Source organism: Solea senegalensis, linkage group LG18, assembly GCF_019176455.1.
Source record: "Solea senegalensis isolate Sse05_10M linkage group LG18, IFAPA_SoseM_1, whole genome shotgun sequence".
NCBI classification, from domain to species: Eukaryota; Metazoa; Chordata; class Actinopteri; order Pleuronectiformes; family Soleidae; genus Solea; species Solea senegalensis.
In genome coordinates this window covers 5,716,597-5,742,227 of record NC_058041.1, presented here as the reverse complement: position 1 = coordinate 5,742,227, position 25,631 = coordinate 5,716,597, and the positions used below count along the sequence as shown (strand labels likewise).

The 25,631-nt window shown below is 41.7% G+C and overlaps 1 protein-coding gene across 1 annotated transcript in view; it reads left to right on the top strand.

The window, feature by feature from the left end:
* Nucleotides 1-25,631, top strand: part of LOC122758930 (RNA binding protein fox-1 homolog 1-like) — a 319,477-nt gene that overhangs the window by 217,944 nt on the left and 75,902 nt on the right. The window contains exon 7 of the mRNA XM_044013335.1: nt 15,443-15,564. Within this exon, the coding sequence (XP_043869270.1) occupies nt 15,443-15,564 (122 nt within the window). The remainder of the gene's footprint in view (nt 1-15,442; nt 15,565-25,631) is intronic.

The window sequence follows — 25,631 nt, the reverse complement described above, 5'->3', positions numbered from 1 at the left end:
CTAAACACCTGTGCGGTGGAAATCTGGCACCATTGATTCTGGCTTTGGGCAGGAACTGCTCCTGTCAGTGCTGTGTCAAATGGCTTTGAGGAGAAGGAGGTTGGAGTCCTGGCTGGTGCTGGAGACTCCCCTGGTCTTTGCCTGAGGCAGCAGCACGTCGGCAGTCTTTGCCTCCAGTGCAAACATCTCTAACTCAGTGGACTAGAGAGCATTTCTCCAACTCCAGTGTTTGAAAAATCATTGCATTGTCACTCTCTCATTCTTTCCTCCTTTTCATTGATGCTATCCTTTGTTAATCTTGACACCTCATAGTTCTCCAATTTCTCCTCGCCCTCCTCTACTCTTGTGCATTCATGCAGAATCTACCTATTTGTCATTGTTGTGCCTCTGGGAGCGCTGCTACGCATTTCCTAAATCAATTTTCCACAGCATCCTACAAAGGATGTTGTCTTGATGTCACCAGGGCAAATTTACCAGGCTTCTCTGATCTCCTAGCGGGACTGTAAAGGAATAACGGCTCAATAGTCCTTTATAAATCGCTCTCTATCTGAGCCGAGGCCTCTCCAAACAACACCTCCTCTTTGCGGCATTAAGATTATTGCTATTACAACATTTGCCTGAAAGCCTAGAGCAGCGCGGACACGGAACACAACTTGCTTTGCGGGAAAGAGGGAATTGGAGGCAGGAAGGCAAGACGGAACAACTCTCAACCAAAAAAGAGAAAATAGAGAATAGAATATACTGCAGTGAGGTGAATGTCAGGAAGAGATACTGACAGAGCGAGGGAAAATCAGTCGATATGAGTTGATATGTGGCATGAGAGAGTGAGAGGTAAGAGAGAGTTAAGGCAGAGAATATGAGAAAGAAGCATGGACTCTTCAGGAGATGTGGACAGCTTTTTTTCTTTCTTTTTTTTTTTTTACCTGGGAAGAAGTCTGACCTGCTGCTACATCCTCACACTCTCTTGAGGAGTAGAGACAATTGCTAGAGTGTGTACATCGACTGTGTTTGTCTGTGTGTTTGTGTGGAGGATCGAGGTTGTGGTGGATTTACCTCACAGCGGAGTGGAAAATCCCTTATTATCTGGTTGAGCACATACAGCTCTGCAGCCCTCTGACCTCCAAACCCAAAGTGTTAGCTCTCTGCTGTGGATGAATGCTGGGGATCCAGTCTACCTTATCTCACAGACACACACATTCAATAAAAATACTATACTTCACTTACGCTGTGAGATCGTCTCAAGTTTCCTGTTCTTCGCGCTGTTTCTGCTCGTGATCGGGAATCTTGTTGATGTCACTCCTTGGAATAGTTGCGTTCAGTCAAGTCTGTTTGTAATGAGATCATCAAAACATGTTATTATTAGTTCTAAGTACATACAGTGACTGTATTATAAGCTACAATAAGTTAATTGGTGATAACAAACACAAGCCTTTCTTAACCCTTAGAACACAGAGCATTTCTGTTACTATTTGTAAACATACAGTATATACAGAAGCTAATAGAAAGTGTCTTATATCCTTTTTTTCAGCTCAACCTAGGCAATCTGATTATATTTTCACCAACTATATATACACACCTGAGCAAAAACCACTCAAAATGTTTAAAATTGGATTGAAATTTGAAAATAAGTCACAGTTCAAAGTTCACTTGGCTTGTTTTTATGAACAAAAAGAAAAAACGTATCATTTTGTGACTTCTGCACAATTATTGCTACTTTATATCACTGCTAAAAATGTGATATAAAATTAATCATAACTTTGACTCAACAACACATAAGAACTCCTTTTTAAAGCCTGAATATGTGACCTATAGACACCCCCCCCAGGATGTCCATATAAGGAGTTGTGTATTATTTCCATGGCCATTTACCATGAGTGCACCTGCGGCACAGATCCATGCCACATGAGCACTAAGGGTTGAAATGAAAGAAGTAATAAATATGGCCGTGTTCATGTCTGTCATTAAGATTCATCTCGGCAACACTAAATCTGGCATTAACGTATATGTTATCATGCCTAAAACGAAAAATACAAATACACATAGATGATTTTCAGCTGGCAGGAGGAAGCAATGGCCTTACTTTTTGTTTTTTTCATGTTGCGAGTTCATGGAAAACTAAATGTGTGTTCAAAGTTTTCAGACGTCATTGATTAAGCCAGTTTGTGTAGTACAAGTGTGCGTGTATGTTGTGTTAGAGAGAGTGGGTTGAGTCTGTTGTGTTGATTTAGTGTCATAGTTTAGTTTTTGTGTATGGTCATGCTGTGTGCTAAGCACGTATACCCTCGTATTCCTTGCATTGAGTATATGAAATCTCGTATATTGCATATTGATTCTATGTATAACTCAGTGGTGCATTTTAAGAGGGACCCTGTGATTACCGCAAGGTATTTCAACCATTGCTTCATTTCCTATTTCAACAGCCAATGCTTTACCGTGCACCCACAGAAAGTAGGAATGCATACAAGAAAATACAAATTCCCATGTCATAACATGGAGAAACTTGGCTCAAATGTATGCAAATGAATACAAATGCACTTAGGGATGTTGTACAATATGCTGTGCAGTGTGTTTTTGTGGATCTAGCGGTTGTTAAAGAGGCTTTACATTCGCAGGGGTTCACACCCATGCTACATTCTTCCTGGCTGCCCGGGAATACATGAATACTGCTACTGCTGGGCTTAAACAGTAACATCTCAGAAAATTGAAACAGAAAATAATCCAAGAGTGTGTCATTAAAGCTGACATTACACATTGATGTTTCTGACACACATAAATGACAAAATATGGGAAATATGACAGTGACACACATACACACACCCGTTTACATACATGGACAATCATATTTACTGTTAGTGTTAGCCCATGACACAGCTGTGTGTGTACATACACTGTTTCCTCCCTTTAGTTGATAAAAGCTGAGTGCAGTGTTTGCTCAGTAAGCACTCAGCGATTTGCCCCAGCTTTCAACTCATAATGCCTCTCCACTTCCACATAAAATACAAGCTCTTGCAGCCATCACATTTAACAAGACAGAGACGGGAAGAAAGCGATAGAGGGCTGAACCCCTGTGATGTATTTTGTCTTCTTTTCCCACACTTGCTGTCAGGTGTGCGTGTGGCTGTGTGTGTGTGTGTGTCTTTCCTGTATGCATCATGTGTGCCAGGGTGTATGCACACACTGCAGTGTTGGAGGCACTTGTCACAGCGGGGAATACCCGATAATTGATTTCAAAGTCTACTTCTAGCTGAGGTGATTCGCTTTACCTTTCTTTTTTTCTTCCCTTTCTTTCAATTTGTTTTTCCTCAAACACACACACACACACACACGTGCACACACACACACGCACGCACACAAAGTTGTCCTTTCTCTGCCGAAAACAATAACAACAATGCCTACTTATGCCATAATAAATGGCTGAGTCGTGCAGCCTTTGTTTACTCATTTGTGACTGTCAGCCAGCTGTTGTCTTCTGTACTGTAAACCCCCCGGTCCCCTACCCTCCCACTTCCTGTCCCCGAGCTACACGGCAGCCATCTTGGTTGTCAGTGCTATGCCGTGTACGAGCAGCTGTTGCTGTTATAACGGGGCTTTTTTTTTTCCGTTGCTGCGAGACATTTAGCACTGACAAATACAGTGCATTGTGCCACATATTGTGCTCGTGATGAATGTTAAGCTATTTATGCACAATACTCTCGCACTATGAAGTAATTCATCAGGAAAGCAATTGAAATTTGGATGTGTGCTTTTATCACTCTGCCAGAAGGCAAAGGGGGAGGACGACAGAGAAAAGTAACCCTCAGCCACTGGTTCCTTCACTGCTCAGGACAACCTTATGGCAGGATTTGTTTAAATGCAGCATGTTCTGATGTTTTGCGAAACAGAATGCAAGAAAAGTCATGAATATATAATATCATATATTTGTCTTAGTTTGAATGTATTGTCGTGGCGTTGGACGGAACCGAAAACAACAAGGGGGAAGAGCGCTGAGACAAAAGAAAGAAAGTGCGTACATACTCAAACACACACAAACACATTCTCCAAATCCCGGCAGATGTGAGGTGTCTGTCTCTTAATTGATGAAGTCAATTATGTCCTATAACAGCTCCCCGATTAGCAGGCAGGAGCTCAGCAGGTCATGGATCTGAGAGCACAGTGGGCGAGAAGGAGGCTCCCAGCTGGGGGTGTAATGGGAAAACAGCAGTCAGCCAATGGGGGGAGTTTCCCTCCATGTCCTGGATCCTGCGGCCAGAACCCTGCCAGTTCTCCACTGAGACAGAGAACCACTTCCTGTGTGCATTCATATTGATGAAAAAATGCCTTAAAAAGCCCAGTAAGAAGGCGCTGGGTATGTGTAACATTTAGAAAGGCCTCGTTGTTAATGACATGACTGTGAAGTTGTCAGATTCCTGTTGCTGGTGCTCGTGAATATAATATTGATAGATCAGGTAAACCAGTCGTTATAGGTTGACTATGAACCATGTTTGAGACTCTTAAATGTGTTTTGAATTAAAATGTATTAAATATAAGGTTTATTATTATAGCATGCAAGCTTGCAAAATAATGGCACTGAAGTAATTCACTTGAAACTGGAGCAATTTCTTGCTTCAGTTTTACAAGGATCGTTATGCTCCGACATTGACAGGAAGAGAAAGGGCATCCAGTACATATTGACAACAAACCCAAAGGCATAAGCAGCCACATTGCGTTGTGTTTTCTTCTGCCTTCCCCTCTGCTGTCCATGTGCGTTTGTTTTCAACTCAGCTGTCGAACACAAGCCGAGGAGCCATGTGCAAACACACACAAATACAGAGAGTTTATCCCAGAAATTCTTACAAGTGCAACTGCAAAAATGCCAGGCCGGCATCCGTTTTGCATGCTTCTGTGTGCAGTTCTCACCATTCGGGAAAAGGCGCCCGTTTCCTCTTCTTGTTTTCCTCCTACAACAGTTTTCTCTGCTTCTTTTTCATTGGCTCTGCCATGATGAACGTCTAAAATAACATTCTTGCTGCTTTGATCTTATAACCAGTACCTGGCTGTGATGCGTGTGTGTGTGTGTATGTGTAGTGCTGTAAAGAGAGCTCTGATTGATACCTTTTTTTAACTTAATTGGTTATTTGGTTATAATACATGATTCATTCAGCTTTTGAAACATTTCACATTTATGCTTTTGTTTTGTCGGTTTAACTCACTCCAACCTATAACAACATATAACGCGTTGGGTAAACATAGCGCTACAGACTCCGTCTTTAAAATTCAGAGAAGTGCGTAAGACGAGAGGCGTTTTGTTATTTACTCGTGAATACCTTCCTCTTGTGTGCATTTTGCTATAGTAGAATATCCGCGCGGTCTCGCTCTTTCTCCCTTCAGCTTCGCTCTGCCTGTTTTTCTCTCTATGAGGGAGTGGTGATGACGTGCTAGGAGATGGAGACAGAGTTCCTAACCAGACCAGTTATGAGGCAGTAAGTCCACTATTGATTAGCTGTCCACATTGCTGCCTGGCCTCCTTTGTTTTCTTGAGCACACACATATACAACAGTGGGGAGGCCAGCTAGGGGTGACCTTTCATCACCTCTCCTTGTGGTTCCTTTCACTACACTGTACACTTAGAGCTGGGTTAGAGCAGCAGTTGCCAAATCTTGGGGGCAGGGCATTTTACTAGGTTATAGGAACCAACGTTACTTTTACAAAGCAACAACACAGATTTAGATTTCATTTTAGCACTGATTGCTGTGTTGCATTTCAATATTTGCTGCTTGATTGATAATAAAGTGGAGACAAAGTCCTTGTGTGAAGCTGCTGATTTCACTGACGCCATGTCAGGTTTTGAACATCATCATCGTTGTCCACTCACATGCGGAATGAATTATCATCTATTTTTCTCTCAATAGGGACATCATTTACAAAATTGACATTGAAACTATGATTCAAACCATTAACTCCTTGGGAAACTGTTTACTGATGTTATAAATCAAATGACAAGTAGGCTCATTTTCCCATAGACCTGAATTTAAATGGTGGTCTTTTTTGTAACCAATGGCGTCACCCCCTGGTGGCTAACTGCTACCTACTTCCAAAGCTTAACTTTTCAAATTGGAAGGCCACCTCTGCTTCGGATGTAGAGTCTGTGTAAATGAATCTGATTGATGCTGGAAAAAGAAAAGCATCTTCTACTAAAAACAAATAGAGGCTTTAACAAGAACATGCTCACAGCCAACATTCACTCAAATTAGTGTTAGTAGTGGCCTTACAATCTTACTAAAAAAATTGAAAACACATTTCATTGCAATTAAAGTTGCTATTCTGTAAAGTATATATTATTATTATTACTATTATTTTGAGCATTAGTGTTTGAAACTTGACATAACATTTGGACTGTAAAGCTGTCCAGTAAATAAAGTCTCATTTTCTCAAACCTTGCCATTAAATATAACATTGAATAATTAAATGTGGTTTTTTTTATCCCAAAATGCAACTGCCAAAGCATATTATTATAAAAATAATGTATATACAAAGGCTTTAGCAATCTCTTTAGCTGTAATTAGGGACAGAAACAGAACTAGGATAGCATGGTGCAGTAAAAGGGCAAGTAAAACTGTACCATTAATGAAGTTTAGATTTGTTTTCTGTTCATGTGGAGCAGCATCATAACAATAATCGATGCGGTGCATTCTTCTGCATGCCAGCCAACACCTAATTACAGCTGATGACCATTGGCTGGCATGTGCTATATGATGTGTCTTCTTTCTGCAAACCTTTCCCAGTAATTACACATGTATCACGTCATCCACTAAATCATTATTGCATCAACAATCCCCCAGTGGCTCTTTTCCATTGGACAGAGGAGAGTAATGGCCCACGTCCACCTGGATTAGTGTTGTCAAGTCCAGACCAGTCCTCCACATCCAGGCTGGACCAGGCCAGGCCTGGTTGCAGACTAACATATGGGGCTGGTCTCTGCCAAGGCTCAGGAGGAGAGCGATTGTGGGGAATCAAACCCTTTGACCCCAGGCAGCAGTGAGTTTAATCTTCACCTGCAGAACAAATGATGGAAGGAAGAAGTAGGAAGAAAACATAGAAAACCCATGCACACATAGGGAGAACATGCAAACTCCACGCACAAAGGCCCTTGTCCAGATAGACCATACATTTTTAAATGGTGTCTGTCATAAACTCCATTACAGCCACTCTGCAGTAGTGCAGACCAACTCATGACAGTAAATCCACTCACACTACCCAACTGCCTGTTAGAACAGAGCCATTCTCTCAAATCTAATCTCGCACAGTTGTTCCTGGCATCACTGCAGCTACCTGCGCTCTTCACCGCAGACCAGTGAGTCATTTAGATTTGCTCAAACACTGTTCATTTCTGCGTTGACTTTGAGAGGAGACGTTATGTCTTGAGGTCCAGTACTCATGTTTAGGTTTGCCCTCTCCGCTCTTGTTCACTTACTGACTCTCACCCTCACTCACACACACACACACACACACGCAGCCTCATTATGTGCTGCAAAGTAAGAATTACAACTCTGCTCTGTCTAAAATTACACTCATTTGTGATACTTTACACTCGCTATCTCTCCTTCTTTGCATTTGTTCATCCATGCATCCTTCCAAGGTTGATTTTCCCTTCCTTTAAGACCAATGGGATGAGCATTTCATGCATGAAATAACTATTCTGGGCCCTCTCGTACCTCTGCACTACACACACACGCACACAAACACATACACACACACACCGTCAGTGATGTACATACATCTGGTGTTATAGACTTAATGATTTCCCTGGAGTGAGCATTAGACAGACTACACGTATGTATCACCAACTACATCATGTGCAGCTCCCTTGACCTTGCAGATTATTGCCCTCCTCGGCAGTGTGGGGTTGTGTTTGCCCGTGTCTGTGTGTTTGTGTGTATCTTGAGCACACGGTATCTTTTATGAGCGCATATGCGTGTTCACTACTGACCTGTATCATAGTCGACACCAGGTCTGAAATACACGCACACACACTCACAGCGCAGTTTCAGTAAAAAAAAAAAAGAAAAGCGGCCTACTTTGAAGTTACATGAAATAAATCACATATTTTCCTTCTCCGTGTAGTTATTCCACACATTCACTGTGTCCATCCAGGACAAATGGCAATTAATCTGCCAGAAGAAGAAGAAGAAGAAAGAAAGAAACCATTAGGATGAACTAATACCGATGCTCAGTATCTGATATTGAAAAAAGTAAAAAGAAATTATATAAAAGACCTTAAAACAGGGGTCTCATCCAGGGTTAGGGTTGTTGGTGTTCTTTGGCTCAAACTGCCCAACAGAGAACAACATTTCTATACATTCAACATTTAATCATATATAAGCTTGTCTAGTGTTTTAGTTGTTTTAATTGTCTTCACGTTATTTTGATTGATTCTGTCTGTCTTTGTTATTTACAGATTCATTTTGCATCACAATTATAGTTTCACTTTGAAATGGTGTGCAATATCATCCATAATATATTTTATTAACCTCAACACCATGATGAGGTTATCGAGGTATCATTTTAATGTTTAATTACTAGACTTGAGGTTTTGGACTTGTGTCCCTTGTTCTTAGGTCTATTGGGTCTTGTGTTTCTATATTTTATTTATCTCTGATGTAAAGCACCTTGTTTCAGCTGTTTATAAAGTGCTGGATTGGATCAGGTTGGACTTGAGCGACCCCTGGCCTGACTCCTGACCAGACTAGAAGTTCACTGGCCCCCAGCTCATTTTGAGTTTGAGGCCCTTTCCCTAAAATGATGTAAATGCTTCATTGAATTCACACAACATGCTATGAAGAGAGATGTCTGAAACCACTGTCAGGAGTGAGAGCTGAAAATGTTTTGGAAACTGTTGCTTGGTGGTAAACGCATCAGGACAAAATGTCTTATTATCAACAGATAAAAGAATACAGTTTATTATTAACAGCTGATGTTCTGCCATAGGCAAAAAGCTAGAGGCAGGGATAGGTAACACTACCGTGCTTATTTTCAACATCTTCATTTTATGTTAAAGTATAATCATCAACCCTTTTTCTTCTTTTTTTTTTAACTGCAAGCCAATTCCATAACCCCATCATGCAAATTGTTATTGTTTTTTTTCCCGTATTTCCTGTATCCCTGTGGCAAACAGTGAGTAAACAAATGTGTTTAACAAATGTGGACAGAGGCATATGGTGCACTCCCAGGCCGCTGTGAAATAATGAAGTCATATTTGCTTTTGTGTTGTTTCGATCTGATTTAACCAATATTTGTACATTCTAAATAATTCAGTGGAATCTATCCCCTTTTCAAAGCACCGGGCCTTAACTTTGCATGTATAATTGAACGTATTTATGCTAATCTAATTGTTTTACAGTTAGCTGGCTTTGTAGTGCTTCGTCTTACGAATAAACACACAACGCGAGGGGAAGCCAACACGAAGCTTAGCGACCCTCCCCCGCACCCCCAGCAGCCTCATGGGAATCCTCCCAAAGCAGCTGTTGGTGGCAGTGAGTGAGCCGAGTTGGTTTCAGGCAGTGTTGAGTGGCACGTTTCCAAACTTGTGTAAGATGGAGCTTTGAAGCAAACTGTGCACCATTCAGCACTCGCACACCATTTGCCTTTCAAGCTACGGTGTTATACCGCTCGCAGCCGAATGCCAAGTGGCTTGTGTCGCGTTGTCAGTGGCGGGGTTGTGAATGATTACTCAGAAGCCTCTTAACATAGAGCCGCCTCTTTTTTTTCCCTTTTTCTCCGCGTACGTCTGCCTGCGTCTCAGAAACCCTTCCTTGGCTCATCCTCCCTCGCCTACAGGTGTCTGTGCACGGACACGGATGCGTGTGAACTCGCAATTCTTCACATCTCAATTTAAAATCTGGCATCTTCATCACAGGCACGAGCCTCTGGGGGGTTTCCAGTCGGTTAATTTGTGGGATCATCAGCAGAGAGTGATGATCTGGGCTGATGTACCACCCACCCCCAAAACCACAGGTGCACACACACACACACACACACACACACCCTCCCCTTCATCTGCATAGTCCAGCATGTACATTTGCTGTGTATTAGATAGTCATCATGCTGCCCATAGCCAGGATACTAAAGTTGGGGTGTTTGAGCACTTAAAGGCCTCAGTCTGGCATGGCTGCGGACCTGCGGGAGCTGTTGGCAATAGATCAAAGCCCTGCTGGCCAGGCGGCCATTCCAGTTAAACTAACAGGAGCAGGCACACCCACCTAACCAGCTGTCTCTGGTGGAGAGCCATGGGAGAGCGACGATGGATGGAGGAAGCTTGGATAAAGGGGCTGCATGGTGGAAATGTTGAGGGAGGAGATGAATGGGTGGAGCGAGAATGACAAAGGAGAGGAGTTTACAAATATTTGTGAAAGTAGTACGATGAAGGAGTTGGAGGAAGCCAAAGTCGAAGTGGAAACCAGGGTAAAAAGAAATAAAGGGAGAGGAAAAAATGAGGATTAAGAAGGATGTTTTTTAATTAGAAAAATACAAATGGATATTGGGCAGAAGAGGAGAATAAAGAAAGTGTGAGACGGGGAAACTTTTGCATAATAGAAAATAGAAGGTAAGGAGATCATAGTGCTGTGAAAGGAGGAGTAGCAAGAAAAGACTAGAAGTGAAGGAAGAGGATGAAAGGGAGAGGACAAAGATGTTCTCGGGATTGGAGAATTGGAATGACTGTTGAAGGCAGAAATGGCCAAAACTGAGCAAGAGGATAAAAGCAACATGGGGGGAAAGTGAGAGGGAGAGAGAGAGAGAGGGAGAGAGCACACACACACACACACACACACAAATGGTTTGAAATGCTGCACTAGCTGAAATAACAGGTGAGTCAGGTGAAGTGAAGGCCTGAAGCTAAACTGTAGCAAAATGAATAAAGGATGTGAAACGATACAGAGGCCAGGTCTTGTTTGAAAAATGTACACACTCACCGGGTCTCATGTGTAGTCTTGTCTGTGAGGGAATGAGGAGCAGGCCAAGAAACAGGCAGAGGGTTCTTCATCAACGGGCGTGAGGCGGTACAGGAATATCACTTCTGACTCATTGGAAAGGAGTGACGCTAAAACGCCTCCTGTTTTTGTCACTTTAAGTCACTTTGAGAGAGGTCTTAACTTTTTGCCTTTGACCAATTCTTGGAAATGTTACACATGTTTATATTTAAAATTGTTTTTTGGGGGCAAGATCAACGGCTTTTGTGTATTCAAGTGCTTCTTTGTTTATTATGTATTCCATGAGTTCCATGTCGATCCGTACCTACGACAAATATTCATGTATGCACACATGATACCGGCGTCCTTCTCTCACCAATTACTTGTTATACTTTTTTTGAAATGCAGCACTATGTTAAATATACATGTGGTCAGCCCCTCTGGCGTTTGTGCCAATTAAGTGCTGTTTTATTGGGCTGCTGTTCACAGCAGCATGTGCGGGGGGGTGTGTGTGTGTGTACGCACGCACGCGCGAGTGGGTGTGTGTACCAAAGGGAAGGTTAGTAAGCGTAATTGAATCATATTACTTCCTCCACATGGCTTGTCAAGGCCCTTTTTTTTTTTTACGATTTGGAGCTAATCCATAAGGATGCTAATCATTGATTTAGCCATGCATTGATAAGTTACTCCGGGATGCAGAACCTCTCCGAACATTAATATCAAAACAAACATTTGCTCACCCAAAGGGAGTGGGGAGGAACCAGTGACATTTCACACGCCGCCGCAAAGTATAAATAAATAAAAATGAAATACAGCAGAGACACGGTGTGTGTAGCAACTCAGCAGCTGCTGTCCATCTCTGCCGACGGAGTTTCTCATCGTCTTTTGTTCAGTGTGAAAGATTGCATCATATAATGCAACGAGTATAGTGAATACTCTTTGTTTCTGAAACAGCTGATAATACCAAGTTTTCCTCCTGAAAACGTTTTGTACAAGAAGTGAGCGATTGAGCACAAGCACCAACTGTTCAGGGTTATCAAAATCCTTTATGGGCTCTGCAGCACTTGTGTAAATCTGTGTGTAAATGTCTGCTATAGTTAACTAAGACCCCGGACATATTAGTCTCCAAATGACCGGCTGGTAATAAGAAACCACGGCAGCTCATCCATGAGCTTTTACTGGCCTTTATGATTTTCATCAGCAGTTATTAGTAACAGTGCTGACCAATGCACTGGCAGGCTTGATGGCTTATGAAGTCTTTATTGGCTCCTTTGGATTGCTTGATGAGGAGCGCAGGAAGTTTGCTTTTCTGTCCAGTGTGTTTCCATACCAACTGTACTTTTAATATTTTTTAGGCATTTAACCGGCAGTGTTATCAGTTTGTTTCCCCGGCTTTGGCGATCTGTCATATTGTTAAAAAGTCCCAAGTTTGTTTTCCCCGTGTGTGATCACACGGAAACAGGAGGACGCTGATTGACATTGATCTTCTCCATATTCATGCTCGCAGAAACGATTAAAAGACATGTAGGCACAAATTTCAAAGCTATTCTGTTTTGTTTTTTTTAACCTCAGTGTTATTACAGGAGCCTTTTAGGATGCAGTGTATAGTGGAGGTTGTTTTTGGATGGACTGTGCAGTGTATGCCCAGGTTTGAATTAGATGCAGGTCAATTTAAAGTGGTACATTTTCCTTAAGTGTAAAAAAAGAGACATTCACCAAAGTCCTATTTTTTAACTTTTTATTATAATAATTTTGTCATTAACCATGTAAAAACAATTAAGTTTATAAATTTCACTTCACCTAACAACGCTCTCTCATCTTTGGTTGGCAAAATTAGACTTTTTCCAATTTAGTCATGCATTCATTTTGTGGAGGCTGAAGGATCTCAGTAGATTGTTTGAACTGTGATGACACGGTAAACACACGGTAGCCCCATTATTCTTCATAAGCGCCACCTCTTTAGTCGCGTGATGAACAACTTCCTTCGCGGCAGACATGTTGACGCCGTGTGAATGGCACAGTTGTACATTATAAATTCAAGAGTAGTTGAATTCCACTCTGCCGCTTCAGGTTCAGGGTCCTGGTATCATTCATGCTGATTCACTATTATACACACTTCAATAACAAAGTGGTCATTAATGTTATTAATGACATTCACGCAACAAGCGCATACTTAACTGCCATGGAACTCGAGGTTTTTCTGTCTCGCTGCGTTTCTTACCCCTCTGTCTTTTCCTTGGTGCTCTCGTTGCCTGTCTCGCTCTCTTGCTTACACACACACACACACACACGCTCCCGGTGGATTATTTTGGTGGGAGGATGGAGAGCTATAAACATGGGGGAAGTAAGCTAATGCTCAGAGAGAAAGTGGTGCTGAACACAGGAGGAGGGGAGATGATAAATTGGTCCGGTGTGGGGGTGAACCGGGTACATCCAACTCTCTTAACATGACGGAGGGTGAGTGTGTGTGTGTGAGAGAGAGAGAGTGTGAGGAGAGAGAACGTCTATGCAAAAGACACCAGCGCCCAAACACCACCATATGCCCAAATCAAATTTTCTTTTTCTCCACTCCTTCCATTTTTGCCATCAGCATCAGGTGAGCCAAGTGGGGTAGCAGACTGAGGAGTAATCTGTCTCCCACTCTCCATCTCTCTTAAACACACACACACACACACACACACCCACGGGGCTTGTGGATGCAAGCCTAGCAGATACACACTTTCCAAGCCAAGAGGCCATAACACACACACTCTCTCTCTCTCTGTGTTTGTGGGCACATGTGCCAAACTACTTACAGTGATGGAATGTGAGGTAGGCCCAGGTTTATAAAGCCAGGATAAACTGGCCGAGTCCAGATCATGGCACGGAGAGGATGAGGCGAAACCGATGAAGCGTTTCCGGTGAAACCGCAGAGAAACGCTTAATTTGCTCCGTGTCTAGATGTCATCATTCATTGGCGTCCATTGCCAATCTCATTGAGTATTAATAGTTTTCATGTAATTATATCAGCGAATTGACTCTTGACAACTGTCCAGTCAGTGGCCAATAGCCGCACATCTTGACTGTGATTATATACGAGGTGTTAGGAGGGACTTCCTCGGACTCTGGTTGGTTTATTTCAACTGAAACATTTGCTCAGCGTCTTCGTCACCAGAGAGGAGAGAGTTGGAAAAAAAAACACCCGTACATAAGTTTCCATTTTTTGGCCTGAACCAAATGTTGTATTTGTCAAACCTGGAAATGAGGATGTTCTCGAATGTCTTGTTTTGTCCACAAACCAAAATGACCAAAATATTCCCATTTAAGAAGCTGAAACAATCAGGAAATCTTGATTTAATAATGACAAAATCTTCAAACCGATGAATCGATTGTCAAAATAGTTGACGATTTATTTAACGCACAAATTCAAATTCATTCAATTCATCTGGTTTTTAAATAACCCTTTTCGTTTTTTTCTTCATTTTAAATCCCAGACAGACATTTTGAGGCTTCGGTGTTAAAGAGTTAAAGTGCCAACACCAATAGTGATTAAGACAAGATACAATCGTGATATGTGTCCAGTTTGACTCGGCTCATATCAACACAACACGAAGAGTTAAATACACTCTTTTACTGTTATTTTAACATTGTTTGACTGCTTTACTGTGTATAGAACACTGGGATGCAATAGTAAAGCTATGAACAGCCTATCAGTATATACTTGTTAAAAAGAGGTGGGACACAATCTTATTTATTTAAAGGCACGAACCTAGTGAGCGCATTAGTGTCCCACATGGCTTTAAGTTTTAGTTTCCACATCAGGTAATTTCCAAACGACATCGCAGGAACAGCCCCATCCCGGAGCCATGTAGCTGCCACAGCCGCCACCGTGTTTTGCCACTGGAAAGAACTCGTTTACTGCTGCTTCCGCTTCTGCTCCGGAAGTCTCAGCTATAATTATTTCTCCACTAGCGCCTGCAGCCATAAGGTGGCTACATTTGCATGGTTGCTTTGCTGTTATTACCTCAACCGAGGAGGTTACATTTTTGCCTACAGTTCCCTGTGTGTGTCTGTTTGTGAGCAGAATAACTCAAAAAGTAAAAGAGAGCGGATTTATGGGCCAAGTCAGAAATTATTCATTTGCTTGATCCACTTTATAACAATGATGTCAGGTTTGTAAATGTAGCAGAGGGGATTTTGTTTTCTAAAACTGTGAAAATGTGTTGATTCTTTTCAATATTTAAATGTAAATGGCAAATGTATATACAGTATATATGCAACACTGAGGAAATGCAATGATTCCTGTTTGCATGCACGATGACTTCTATTGTATTTCCATCATCAATAGCCACTCAGAATATTGGTTATTTAAACTAGATTTCAAGGACCAATGGTCTTGAAGTGATTAAGAAATGAGGAAAGGTTGTGAGAGTGGAGAAAGATGAGGTAGAGAGAAATATATATGGGAAAGTAAACACCTTATATGAACTGTTTTAAAATAATACTTTTTTATTTTGCAGAAACCAAGCCAGGAATTGGTCTGTGCAAACCAGGAACCATTGCTCTGTTTGGTAACGTGGTGTACAGCGGGCTGCTCAACGAGCACTTCTGGCATTTCGGGGTTCCCCTCGTCACCAGACTGGTCAGTGCTTGATTTTTATGTCTTGTCTTCTTCTTCTGTCTTTTGTGTCAGCTGCTGGCTATTTAACTACACACCACTGTGCATCACTCACAGATATGCTGGGTTGCAAAATAGGTTCGACTGCAAGGAACAGAATAACGCAGCGATATTAGTTAACCCTGCAATGCAAGTGCACTTTGCGTTAACCGTGATTACACGACGGTTTGTGCTATCGGAAACATTCCAACTGTTTCTGAAAGCTGAGAAGTTGCACGTCAAAGCCAATGTGTAGTCATTACAGTAATTCACGCACGCTGTTGAAAGGAAGCCGGCGAATCAGTGCCTTTGTCGTCAGAGAGGAGAGAGTTGGATAAAAACACCTGTACATAGTTTCCGTTTTTTTGGCCTGCTTTTCGGACATTGAGACTAAGACTCGAACAAATGTTATTTTAAATATATTTGTACTGTTTAAATTTAGCACATCAAATCCAGTGTATTTTTTTTCTTCATTTTAAATTGTTAATTTATATTGAAAGTTATTCTGGAAAAATGGGCAAAAGCACTTAATCACATGATATTTTCTGACACTTTTATGGTTAAAATAAGCATAAAAAAGGGACATTATGAGGCTTAGGTGTTAAAGGGTTAAATAAACCAGGTTCTGACTCCTCCCCCAACTCATCTTAAGACTGTTACTTTGACAGACACATGTAGGATCCACTGGTTGGTTGAACTCAAATGGATATAAAGTTAAAGACCATTGCTTTGACACCACATTCGTTCCTTTTCATTTTTTATTTATTTTTTTTTTACCACACAGCATAATTTCCCTGTGGGTGCTCAGGAGCCTGTGCTGGCTGTGGGGCCTACCTCAGCTACCTCAATCGATCACAACACACTCACCTTTCAGGTCATAATGGTTCCCCTTCATATGTTCAAAAAAAAGAAAACTTCAAGGACTTCACTAGGTTGAAAGAAAGAGTGAAAGAGTCTTTTGGTTGTTCTTCAGGATTCTCGGAACGTAAATAATCATTTTTCCGTGAAGGCTTTGTGTCTGCCAGTTGTTGTTAATACTTCAGGATCAGTCCCATAAATAATGGATTGTGTTCTGGCATTAACACAAACTAACGCAATATTAGTGGTATTTCAATTAACTTTGAATTAGGCTGTAATATCTTCCCTGGCACTTTCTGATTGCATTGCTCTGTTTTATTGAACTGCTGATAAATGTTATATTTGATAGATATCGATGTCGCCTTGTCAGAATACAACCGAGGATGTTTGAGTCGGATCACTCGCCCGTGAGGCCGCGCGACGCACACACTCCCCCAATTTGTCTGTTTGCTAATGCCTTTTAATGAAAGACAGTGGATTGTGCTGTACGAGAAAAGAAATAATTATCACTCGTGTTTTTTATATATATATATATATGTATATATATGTATAGAGATTATGAATTCGGATAATTTATCATATCGCATCTTCTCTGGAAAACTGGAAAGTAATTGCTCTGTGAAATCTTTGAGTTTCAGACGGTGCACTGGGAAATCTGCAATATTTATTTTTAACATTGTAAATATTTTAACCGTGCATACCTATACGGCATCTGATATCATCAAACATTATTGCACACACACATCCACAGATAGAGAGAGAGAGCTGTTTTAAATGATTCAGTGCATTGCAGATGTTGAGTGCTGGTTGGAGCTTGATAACAAAGATACCAGAGTTAACAGCTGGAGTCTCTCGACTCCCTTTTCACAGCTTTCTTCATTGGACGTTCAGATGCAGCCTGCAGTACAACGCAAAGAGTAAAGTTTTGATCTTCTTGCGTCAGTTTTTTGATGATGACGATGAGGAGGAGGAGGATTATGGTTGATTTTGTTTATTTTTTTTGTATTTTACATTAGCTCCATGCAGCACAGGCTCCCTCACTGATACGGCTTCATCTACGCTTCCCTACAATGATTAGACTTTGTGTGTCGTTGAGTGTGTGTTCACTGTTCTTAACCACCTGGTATATAGTGTCTTCATTAGACATAAAATGAGGTAATGTTGTTTTTCTAGTCATGGTTAGTACTCCTCAGTCTGTGGAGAGAGCGGCGGTGAAGGATAACTGTTCATTTGTTCACATTTCTACAGCTAATTTGTTTATGCGGCCAAATCAGAACAGAAGTTAGCTCCAGGCTCTGCTCACTTTAAGACTAGGTGCTGTCATGTCGTTCCGGGACGGAAGCAGAAGAGACAAAAAAAAGTTCAATAATAAACAATGACTTTATTATTAGTTAACCCTTCTTATTTTTTAAGCAGCTGGTCTTGAGCAGGAGCAGCTTTTCATTCACAGATCTGCAACTCACAGGGCACAAATATCCACAGAGAGACACTTGAGTGCTTGAGGGGGCAAACAAACATTTCATTTTATCAGTGGAACATCATGGACTATGGTTGTGGATTCATTAAGACCAAAACTAATTGTTGGTAAAAAAAAAAAAAAAAGTATAAAGCCTTAACTAATGAGAGGTGTAACTGGAAGTTAAGATGAATTTAAGTTGACTTTTAAAGACCGGTTATAACGACAACAGTGACTGCTACCCAAAACCTGAGTAAAATACTTCAATGCAAGCCAACATGTTTGTGTGTGGACATGAATGAAAGTCCAGGGATATAAACTTGAACTTACCAGTGAAGGACCAAACATATATATATATATATATATATACGTTTGGTATATATAGTATATATAGTCTAGAGAAGTTCCTGACCTTTTTTGGGAGGTTGTGGTACTGATGACCTGAGGACATAGTGCTTCCCCAATAACTGTGCTCTGGCAGTGACTTAAATTTTATGGCATGATGAGGAAACCATGCAGGAATCTAGAGACATAGAGTAGTAGCATGTCTGCACTGTGTTTCCCTCGTGTCAGTAAGAGAGTAGTCATGTTAACATGGGCTCAGCAAACCAAATAGTGTGTGGAAAGAAACAAATCTAAAACATATAAAATAAATCTAATGCCAGAAAAAGGCACTTTTGGTTTTCTCCCGAAAGACTTTTAACAACAAAAAACAAAACCACTGAAACAGGACGTTGTGATGATGGATGCATGCAAAAACTGTGGCCACTTAGAGTCTGTCCCACAGTCCCAGCCATAACAACAACATTAGATTGAAAAAAAACAATGGTAAAGAATTGACATCATAATTTCCTTTGGTTTTTTGGTTTTGGGTTTTGGCCAACAATTTTCATTTCACTGCTTCCCTAATGTTTAGATATTTATTTTGTAGTTCTGTTCTAAGTTTTTTTAAAAACCAAAGCCACCAAATTGTTTACATGTTTAATTCAGTGCTTCACGTTGAATACAAAAGTGCAAATTAATACTAGGCCACTTTTGTAATTTTGCTACCCTCTAAGAGAAGAGTGACACTGGTTTGATATAAATAATTTATGGTGTTACATTGCATCAATAATAATGGGGGGGGGAATCAAACACTACTTAGGGCCCCAGAAAGGCTTGGGCCGGCCCTGATCATGGGTAACGTCATCTGCAGCTTTTAAGTTGAGGCGTAAACAAAAGACAGATGGGGTTTATGCAAACCAGGAGGAAGACTGTAAAAAGAAATGTGCATTAAACGGTTTGGATTTTATGTAAGACATAAACAACATTGGATATGTAATATTCATAACTGTTTCTTACACTATTTAAATCATTTGAAATCAAGATCACTGTCTTGTATATACATATATATATATGTATATATATATATGTATATATATATGTATATATATATATATTTATATATATATATATTTATATATATATATATTTATATATTATTTTCCTGAGCTCATTGATCTCATAGAGAACCTGCTGCTGGAAACTATAGGAGCTCTCTGCCACTGCTGTATAATGAGCTGTTGTCTGAATACAGATTGCAGCAATGGCGTGAGTGTGGCCATCAGGAGAACCGAGGCTTTCCTAGTGGGCCGATGCACAAAGTGAGCTTGTTGTTGTGGTGGGGAAGAAAAAAAAAAAAGGAGACACAGCGACAAAGAGCACAGGGAGAGTAAAGATCAATAGTGCTGTGTTGTGGTGTTCAGGCGGGTCGAGCAGGTTTCACGGCCTCCCAGTGAGTCCAGTTCAAACAGCAGACAGAATGTACAGCGGAAAATCAAAGGGGTATATTTTGCAGGGTATAGTTTTATTTTCTAAAAATAAATAACATTATACAGTTATATTGTGACCATTTGAAAATAATAAGTCCAGCCAACTCTCTTTTTGTCTTGCAAAACAATTAAACAATTAAATGTAGTGTTCACTGGTATAACACAAACAGACACAAACACACAGGCTAGTCACCTTCATCTTCCTTTTTTATTATACAAAACATGGACAAATCTCACTCGCATGTTTTGTTGTGCTTATATGGAACTCCAAGGTCCTCACAGCCAAGACATCATCATCTTTAGAAATGTTTTTTACTGAATTCCTTTATAACAAGTTATTTCTTTGTTACTATGGCTTCCCTAATTTGTGTTAGTTCGGGACTTGTTTTTGTGTCTTTGAGATGAGGTGAGATCCATTGTATAAGCCAGTGTCTTCTTGACAGGTTTTCATCGTTTGTTTAAACCAAAACTAAACTGCTAAACTGTTGGTATAGTGGTTAGCACTCTTGCCTGCAGCCGGAGCGAGTGTTTTTCTGCATGGAGTTTGTATGTTCTCCCTGTGTGTGTGTGTGTGTGTGTGTGTAGGTTTCCTCCCACAGTCCAAAAACATGCAGATGTGGGGATTAGGCAAATTGGACACACTGTGTGAGAGTGGATGGTTGTTTGTCTCTAGGTGTCCCTGTGATGGACTGGCAAACTGTCCATGGTGTACCTATGTCAGCTGAGACTGGCACATGTGGAGGATAAAGTGGTAGAAAATGGATGGATGGAAGTTGACGTCTCAAGACAAGACTGTAAGCAAAGGTTCATGAGCAGTTATAGAAATACAACCCCTCGGTCACAGAGGACATACATATGTGGATGACCTCCTCATAACCTATTGCTGCTACTGGAATGACATAGAATGAATAGAAGTGCATGGAACATATGGAGGGCGCCTTAGAAGGTGCTGTCAATGAGAGACTTAAAAGACTACTTATTGGTTAATATGTCTGTTTTTTTATATTCCATAAACCAGAGATGTATAATAAGTTGTCAATAAAAAAAAATAGTTGGATTATAAACTCTAACCCTTGAGTGCACTGAGTACGATGGGGTGCACACCGTGTTCATTCACACACACATTTTCTTTACTTCACATCTTCAATGACCTGCGTCGCTGCTCCAGACCCTGAACACACCCGCCCACCACCAATCTGTCGCGTTCCTTTCCTCCTTCCGTCCTTTCTTTGCGTTCGCTCACTCGTATGCAAGGTCCAGACTAACTTATTCATGACCCGGACCTGAAATAGCATGACACCCAGCTTTGATAGGGAAATGTTAGCTTTTACTATGGTAGTTGCTGGGGAGAAAAGAGAGAAGGCGGCCCATCGCTGAGCCTTTGGTCATCTCAAGAGAGAGGTGTGAATGAGAGTGAGAGATGAGGCTGTACACCAGACATGCATACATGTATGTAAATGGCCTCATTTCAAGCAAGTCTGATTTCAGCACAAATGGCTGTATACTTCATAATATATCTTAACTGTGAATTAGCCTCTTGGTAAATGTTAATATGCCTCAAATTTGAGGAAACTTAACTTGCTGTTCCTGCTCTTCTGCTACTTTTATCATACACTGCATCATGCTCCATTGGTTGTTTTCCTTGTGTGTTGAGCTATGAGACAGACAAACAAACAAACAAACAAAATGTGTGTATTTGATCTAACAAATGGACGTACGCCACTGTGCTACCGTGAGAGCTCATTGGTGATGTAAGATAAGGCTTTATTGAGTCTTTTGGATTCGTCTTAAATCATTTTTTTGGACACCTGTGGGCGTCTGTGGCACAGAGGAATGAGCAGTTTATAAAGAACATGGGGGAACAAGGATCAGAAATCTTCTCATCAGAGCCCAGCCGAATGCAGCGGGCAGCAGTTCTTTTGGACAGAAACACCTTGTTAATGAGAGAGGTCAGAGGAGCAGACAGAGAGGCTAACGGTAACTGCCTTGAGGTGGACTGACTGCAGCAGAAGACCATGTTCCTCACAGATGGTCAACTGTTGATGAGGTTCTGATGAATGGGATTTCCGCTAAGGCTGTTTTTAAATGCTGTAAAGGTGTTGAAGGTTCTCTGGACACTCTTTGGACCCGTAATGACTGTTGGACTGTGATGGTTTTCTCAGTATTGTTGCTGACCATTATCACACCTTCTGTCATCGTTCTGCTTTCAGCTTGATCCATGCCACAAAGCACAAGTGGGCTCAACCTTTGCATCTGACGCTGATAGATCTGGAGAAATGATATGACACACTTGTGTTGATATGAAGCAGAATCCCAAAGGAAAGCTTCCAATTCGGAGTAAATGATGTAAAGGTGTAGAAGTGAGTTTGTTTTGGGAGCAAATCCATCATCAAGTCCATGATGGTGTACTTCAATGTTTCTTCATGTGGGTTTAAACATTAAAGAACACAGAACATTCTCTTTTTACACTAGTTCTGATTTGTCTTTACCTGGTCTGAAACAGAAACTTTGACTTAAATCCAACTGATGAATCTTATTTCATTTTTAGATGTTAAATATATTGGTTTTCTTTTTTCTCTTTTTTTTCTTACACTGCCAATATGACTGAAATCACATTACATTTCTCAGGCGCTACATTATTTATGATTTCCTAACAAGATGGATTTTATTCTATATATCAAAAGGGGAAAAAAAAAAAAAGAGTTAATACCATTAATACCAATGTTCCGCGATCACAGAGAAGCGTACTTGTGGAGTTGCTTGTGCTCCCTGTGTGTGCAGTGCAGTATTTCAGGCAGTGAAGGGGTTAACGTGGCAGCTTGCCTCAGTGGTGTATTGACTGGTGGTGGTGTGAGGGGGTAAATGTGCTGAGGCAGCCTCCAACCATTACCCACCTCTCTCTGTCTCCCTCTGTGTGTGTGTGTGTGTGTGTGTGTGAGTTCATCTCCAATGCTTGTCCACTCTCAAACACAACCATCGAAATGTATGCAGGTACAAACGCACACGTTTGTGTGTTTGTGAGATGATGCAAACGTCAGTGGCGGCAGTGAAGTGCAAAACATATTTGAGTGTCGTTGTATGAACATGTGTTGGCCCATATGTACGTACGTGGTATGAAAGCAATTTGCTAACAGTTTTGCAGGAGAAATTGTGCAACACACACACACACACACACACACACACACACACACACAGCTATTCTTTTAAGGACTTTGCGTTGACTTCTGTTCATTGGGACACCCTAAACAAAGCGGTAAGAGTTAATGCCGAACCATAACCTCACATCATAGTCCTTAACTTATCCAGTTCCTCAGAAATGAGGTTCTGTCTCATTGAGACCAGGTTTTGGTCTCCATGAGGACTATTGGTCCTGTTTATGCCAGAAAATGTCCTATAGATGTAGTGACACCACACAGGCCTTCCCTCCCTAAACTTAATTCTGCCCCTAACCGTACAGAAACAGCACTCCCCCCCCCACTTATACATTACTATACACACACACACACAATCATACACATCTATACATTAACACGAGCCCACACCATCCCTCCCTCTGCAGACAAGGAAAATGAAACAAAAGGAGAACAAGCAGAGATGCAGCGGCTCCAGTTTAGCTCTTTTAATCACTTTCACTTCTTCCTCCTCTCCTCTTGGGTTACACAAGCTCTCTAAATTGATATTTGTTTTGACGGCTCTCTTGTCTCTTACCCCCCACTCGCACCGAACCTCCAGCCCTCCTCCTCCTCCTCCCAGTGCAACTTAATGAAAGCAGCTGGTATCGTTGGCTCTTTAGCGAAAGCAACAACAAGCTAAGCTGCCCTCTCCTTCCCTTCCTCTGTCATGTAGTCCTGCTCATTCCAGCTCCTTGTGTGGCTTTCCCACAACTTCTACACAGCCTGTCCCCCCGGCATCCCTACAACAGCTCATCTCCTCATCCCTCCGCCCTCCCTTCTCTCTTCTCTTGCTTTCTCTCTCTCCCTTTACTCTAACCCCCCCACCCCACCACACACACACACACCACCACCACCACCACCAGCCTTCCTTCACGGCGTCCCCTCCTCACTTGTCTCTCTCCGGATGAAAGCTTTCCGTGCTACTGTACCGTGTGGTGATCTCCAGCTTCTCCCACCTCCCAGCCTCTCCTGGCGCTCTTTCCCCAGGAACGCTGTCGAAGAAAAGTCCGCCTCAGACTTGCCCTCCCTCACATCACAGCTGCTGGACTGAAGCTACCCTGAGCGAGAGCCGAAGGAAAGCAGAGGGGAGAGAGTGTGCTCAGACTGAGAGATTTCAGTGTGTGTCAGTGATGCAGAGTGTAGTGTAGTTTACAGCAGGCGAAGAGAGAGAGCCAGAAGAGCTAAGTGGGCAGTAAGGGGTGGCAAGTTGGAGAAGTAAGAAAATGCAGTAGAGGAAGAAGAAGGAGTGAAGTAAAGAGCAAAAAGAAAAAGGGAGGTACAATAACAACGCCCCTCAGCACTTTCTCTCTTGTTATCTCTCTCTTTACTCTTTCTCTCCTCTTCTTTTCACCCTCAGCGAAGAAGCAGAGGAAGACTTTTTTCTTTTTCTTTTTTTTTTTTGAAGGTTCAGCAGCTTGAGAGCCTCAGCGGCGACTCTGAGAAGCAAAGTCACGCTTCAGAAGAGGCTGCGGGAGAGGAAGACCGACTGTCTTCTGGGGGCAGAGGGACACATAAAGGGACTTTGTTACTCTGCTCCAAAAACCACAAACACGGGGGCAATTAGCTGGCGACCAGATACAACTCAGCAGACAATACTGGGGACAGAAACTTCCCCGAGAAGAGAGCGAGAGGAAAAAAGAAAAAGAAAAAGTCAACTGACCGAAGATCAGTTGAGAGCGGGACAGATAGGTAACAACGAGGCGATAACACAGAGAAACTGAGAGCAAAGGAGGAAGAGCACTGGCCTCTACGGTGTCCTTGCTTGCCCCCGTCTTCCAACCCCTGGTCTCCCACCCCCTCTCAGCCGAGATGATGATGTATTTCTGGGTGAGTACTGAGGCCCAGTGGGGCTCCTGAACGCTGCTAAGTGACCACACACTCTGCACACTGACATACAGCAGGCGACGGTGACTTTTCCCTGCATATTCCAGCTATTTATTTTTGCAGTTGTTCAAAATAATGTGAGTGTTTTTGTTTTCTTTTATTATTATTTTGCTCCAGAGAGTCTGGAGCGTTCTCTTACCTGTGCGAGAGAATGAGTAAAGTGACAAGGCATGGACATTTATATCATTCCCTCTCACACACACAGCCCCGTATTAATGATGTGGCATTTTTATTGGTATTGATAAAGTACACCCCTGTTACAGAGATACATAACCTCTCTGCTGCTGTAGTAAACGAGAACATGATGTCTTGTTTTATGAGTCTGACTTTAGAGATTTTACTGCAGGGGAATACGGCAGAACTGCATTTATCCTTAATAATGGAGGTCACGTGTAACAATGGGGGGGGGATTGGTCTTTAAAAGCAGGGGACCTTGCACCTTCAGTGTGTCAGCAGCATGTCTGGTGACATGCTGGGTTTTTTTTTTTTTAGTAGCCACCAACAGGTTGACAGATTGTCTACCTCTGCAAAAGAGAGGGTGTGTTCATGTGTAATCCTTCAGTGAAGGGAGGGTTACATGGGCAAAGTTGTGTTTAATGTTGTGGTCGTGCAATAGAGTGTGTGTGTGTGTGTGTGTGTGTGTGTGTGTGAGAGAGCAAGAGAGAGGGAAATTCATATGCAATAATAACAGATTTAATTACACGCAAACCTCCACTATTTCATTTGTAATTGCTCTAAACAAAGACACGTTACTGCTGCGTATCATCCGAGGTAAATTACCTTAGCAGCAACATTATATGTCTGAGTCTTTCCAGAAAGTTTGAGGATTTCAAGCAAAAGCTGTATTTCCTTATCAGGTCTTCTGTCACT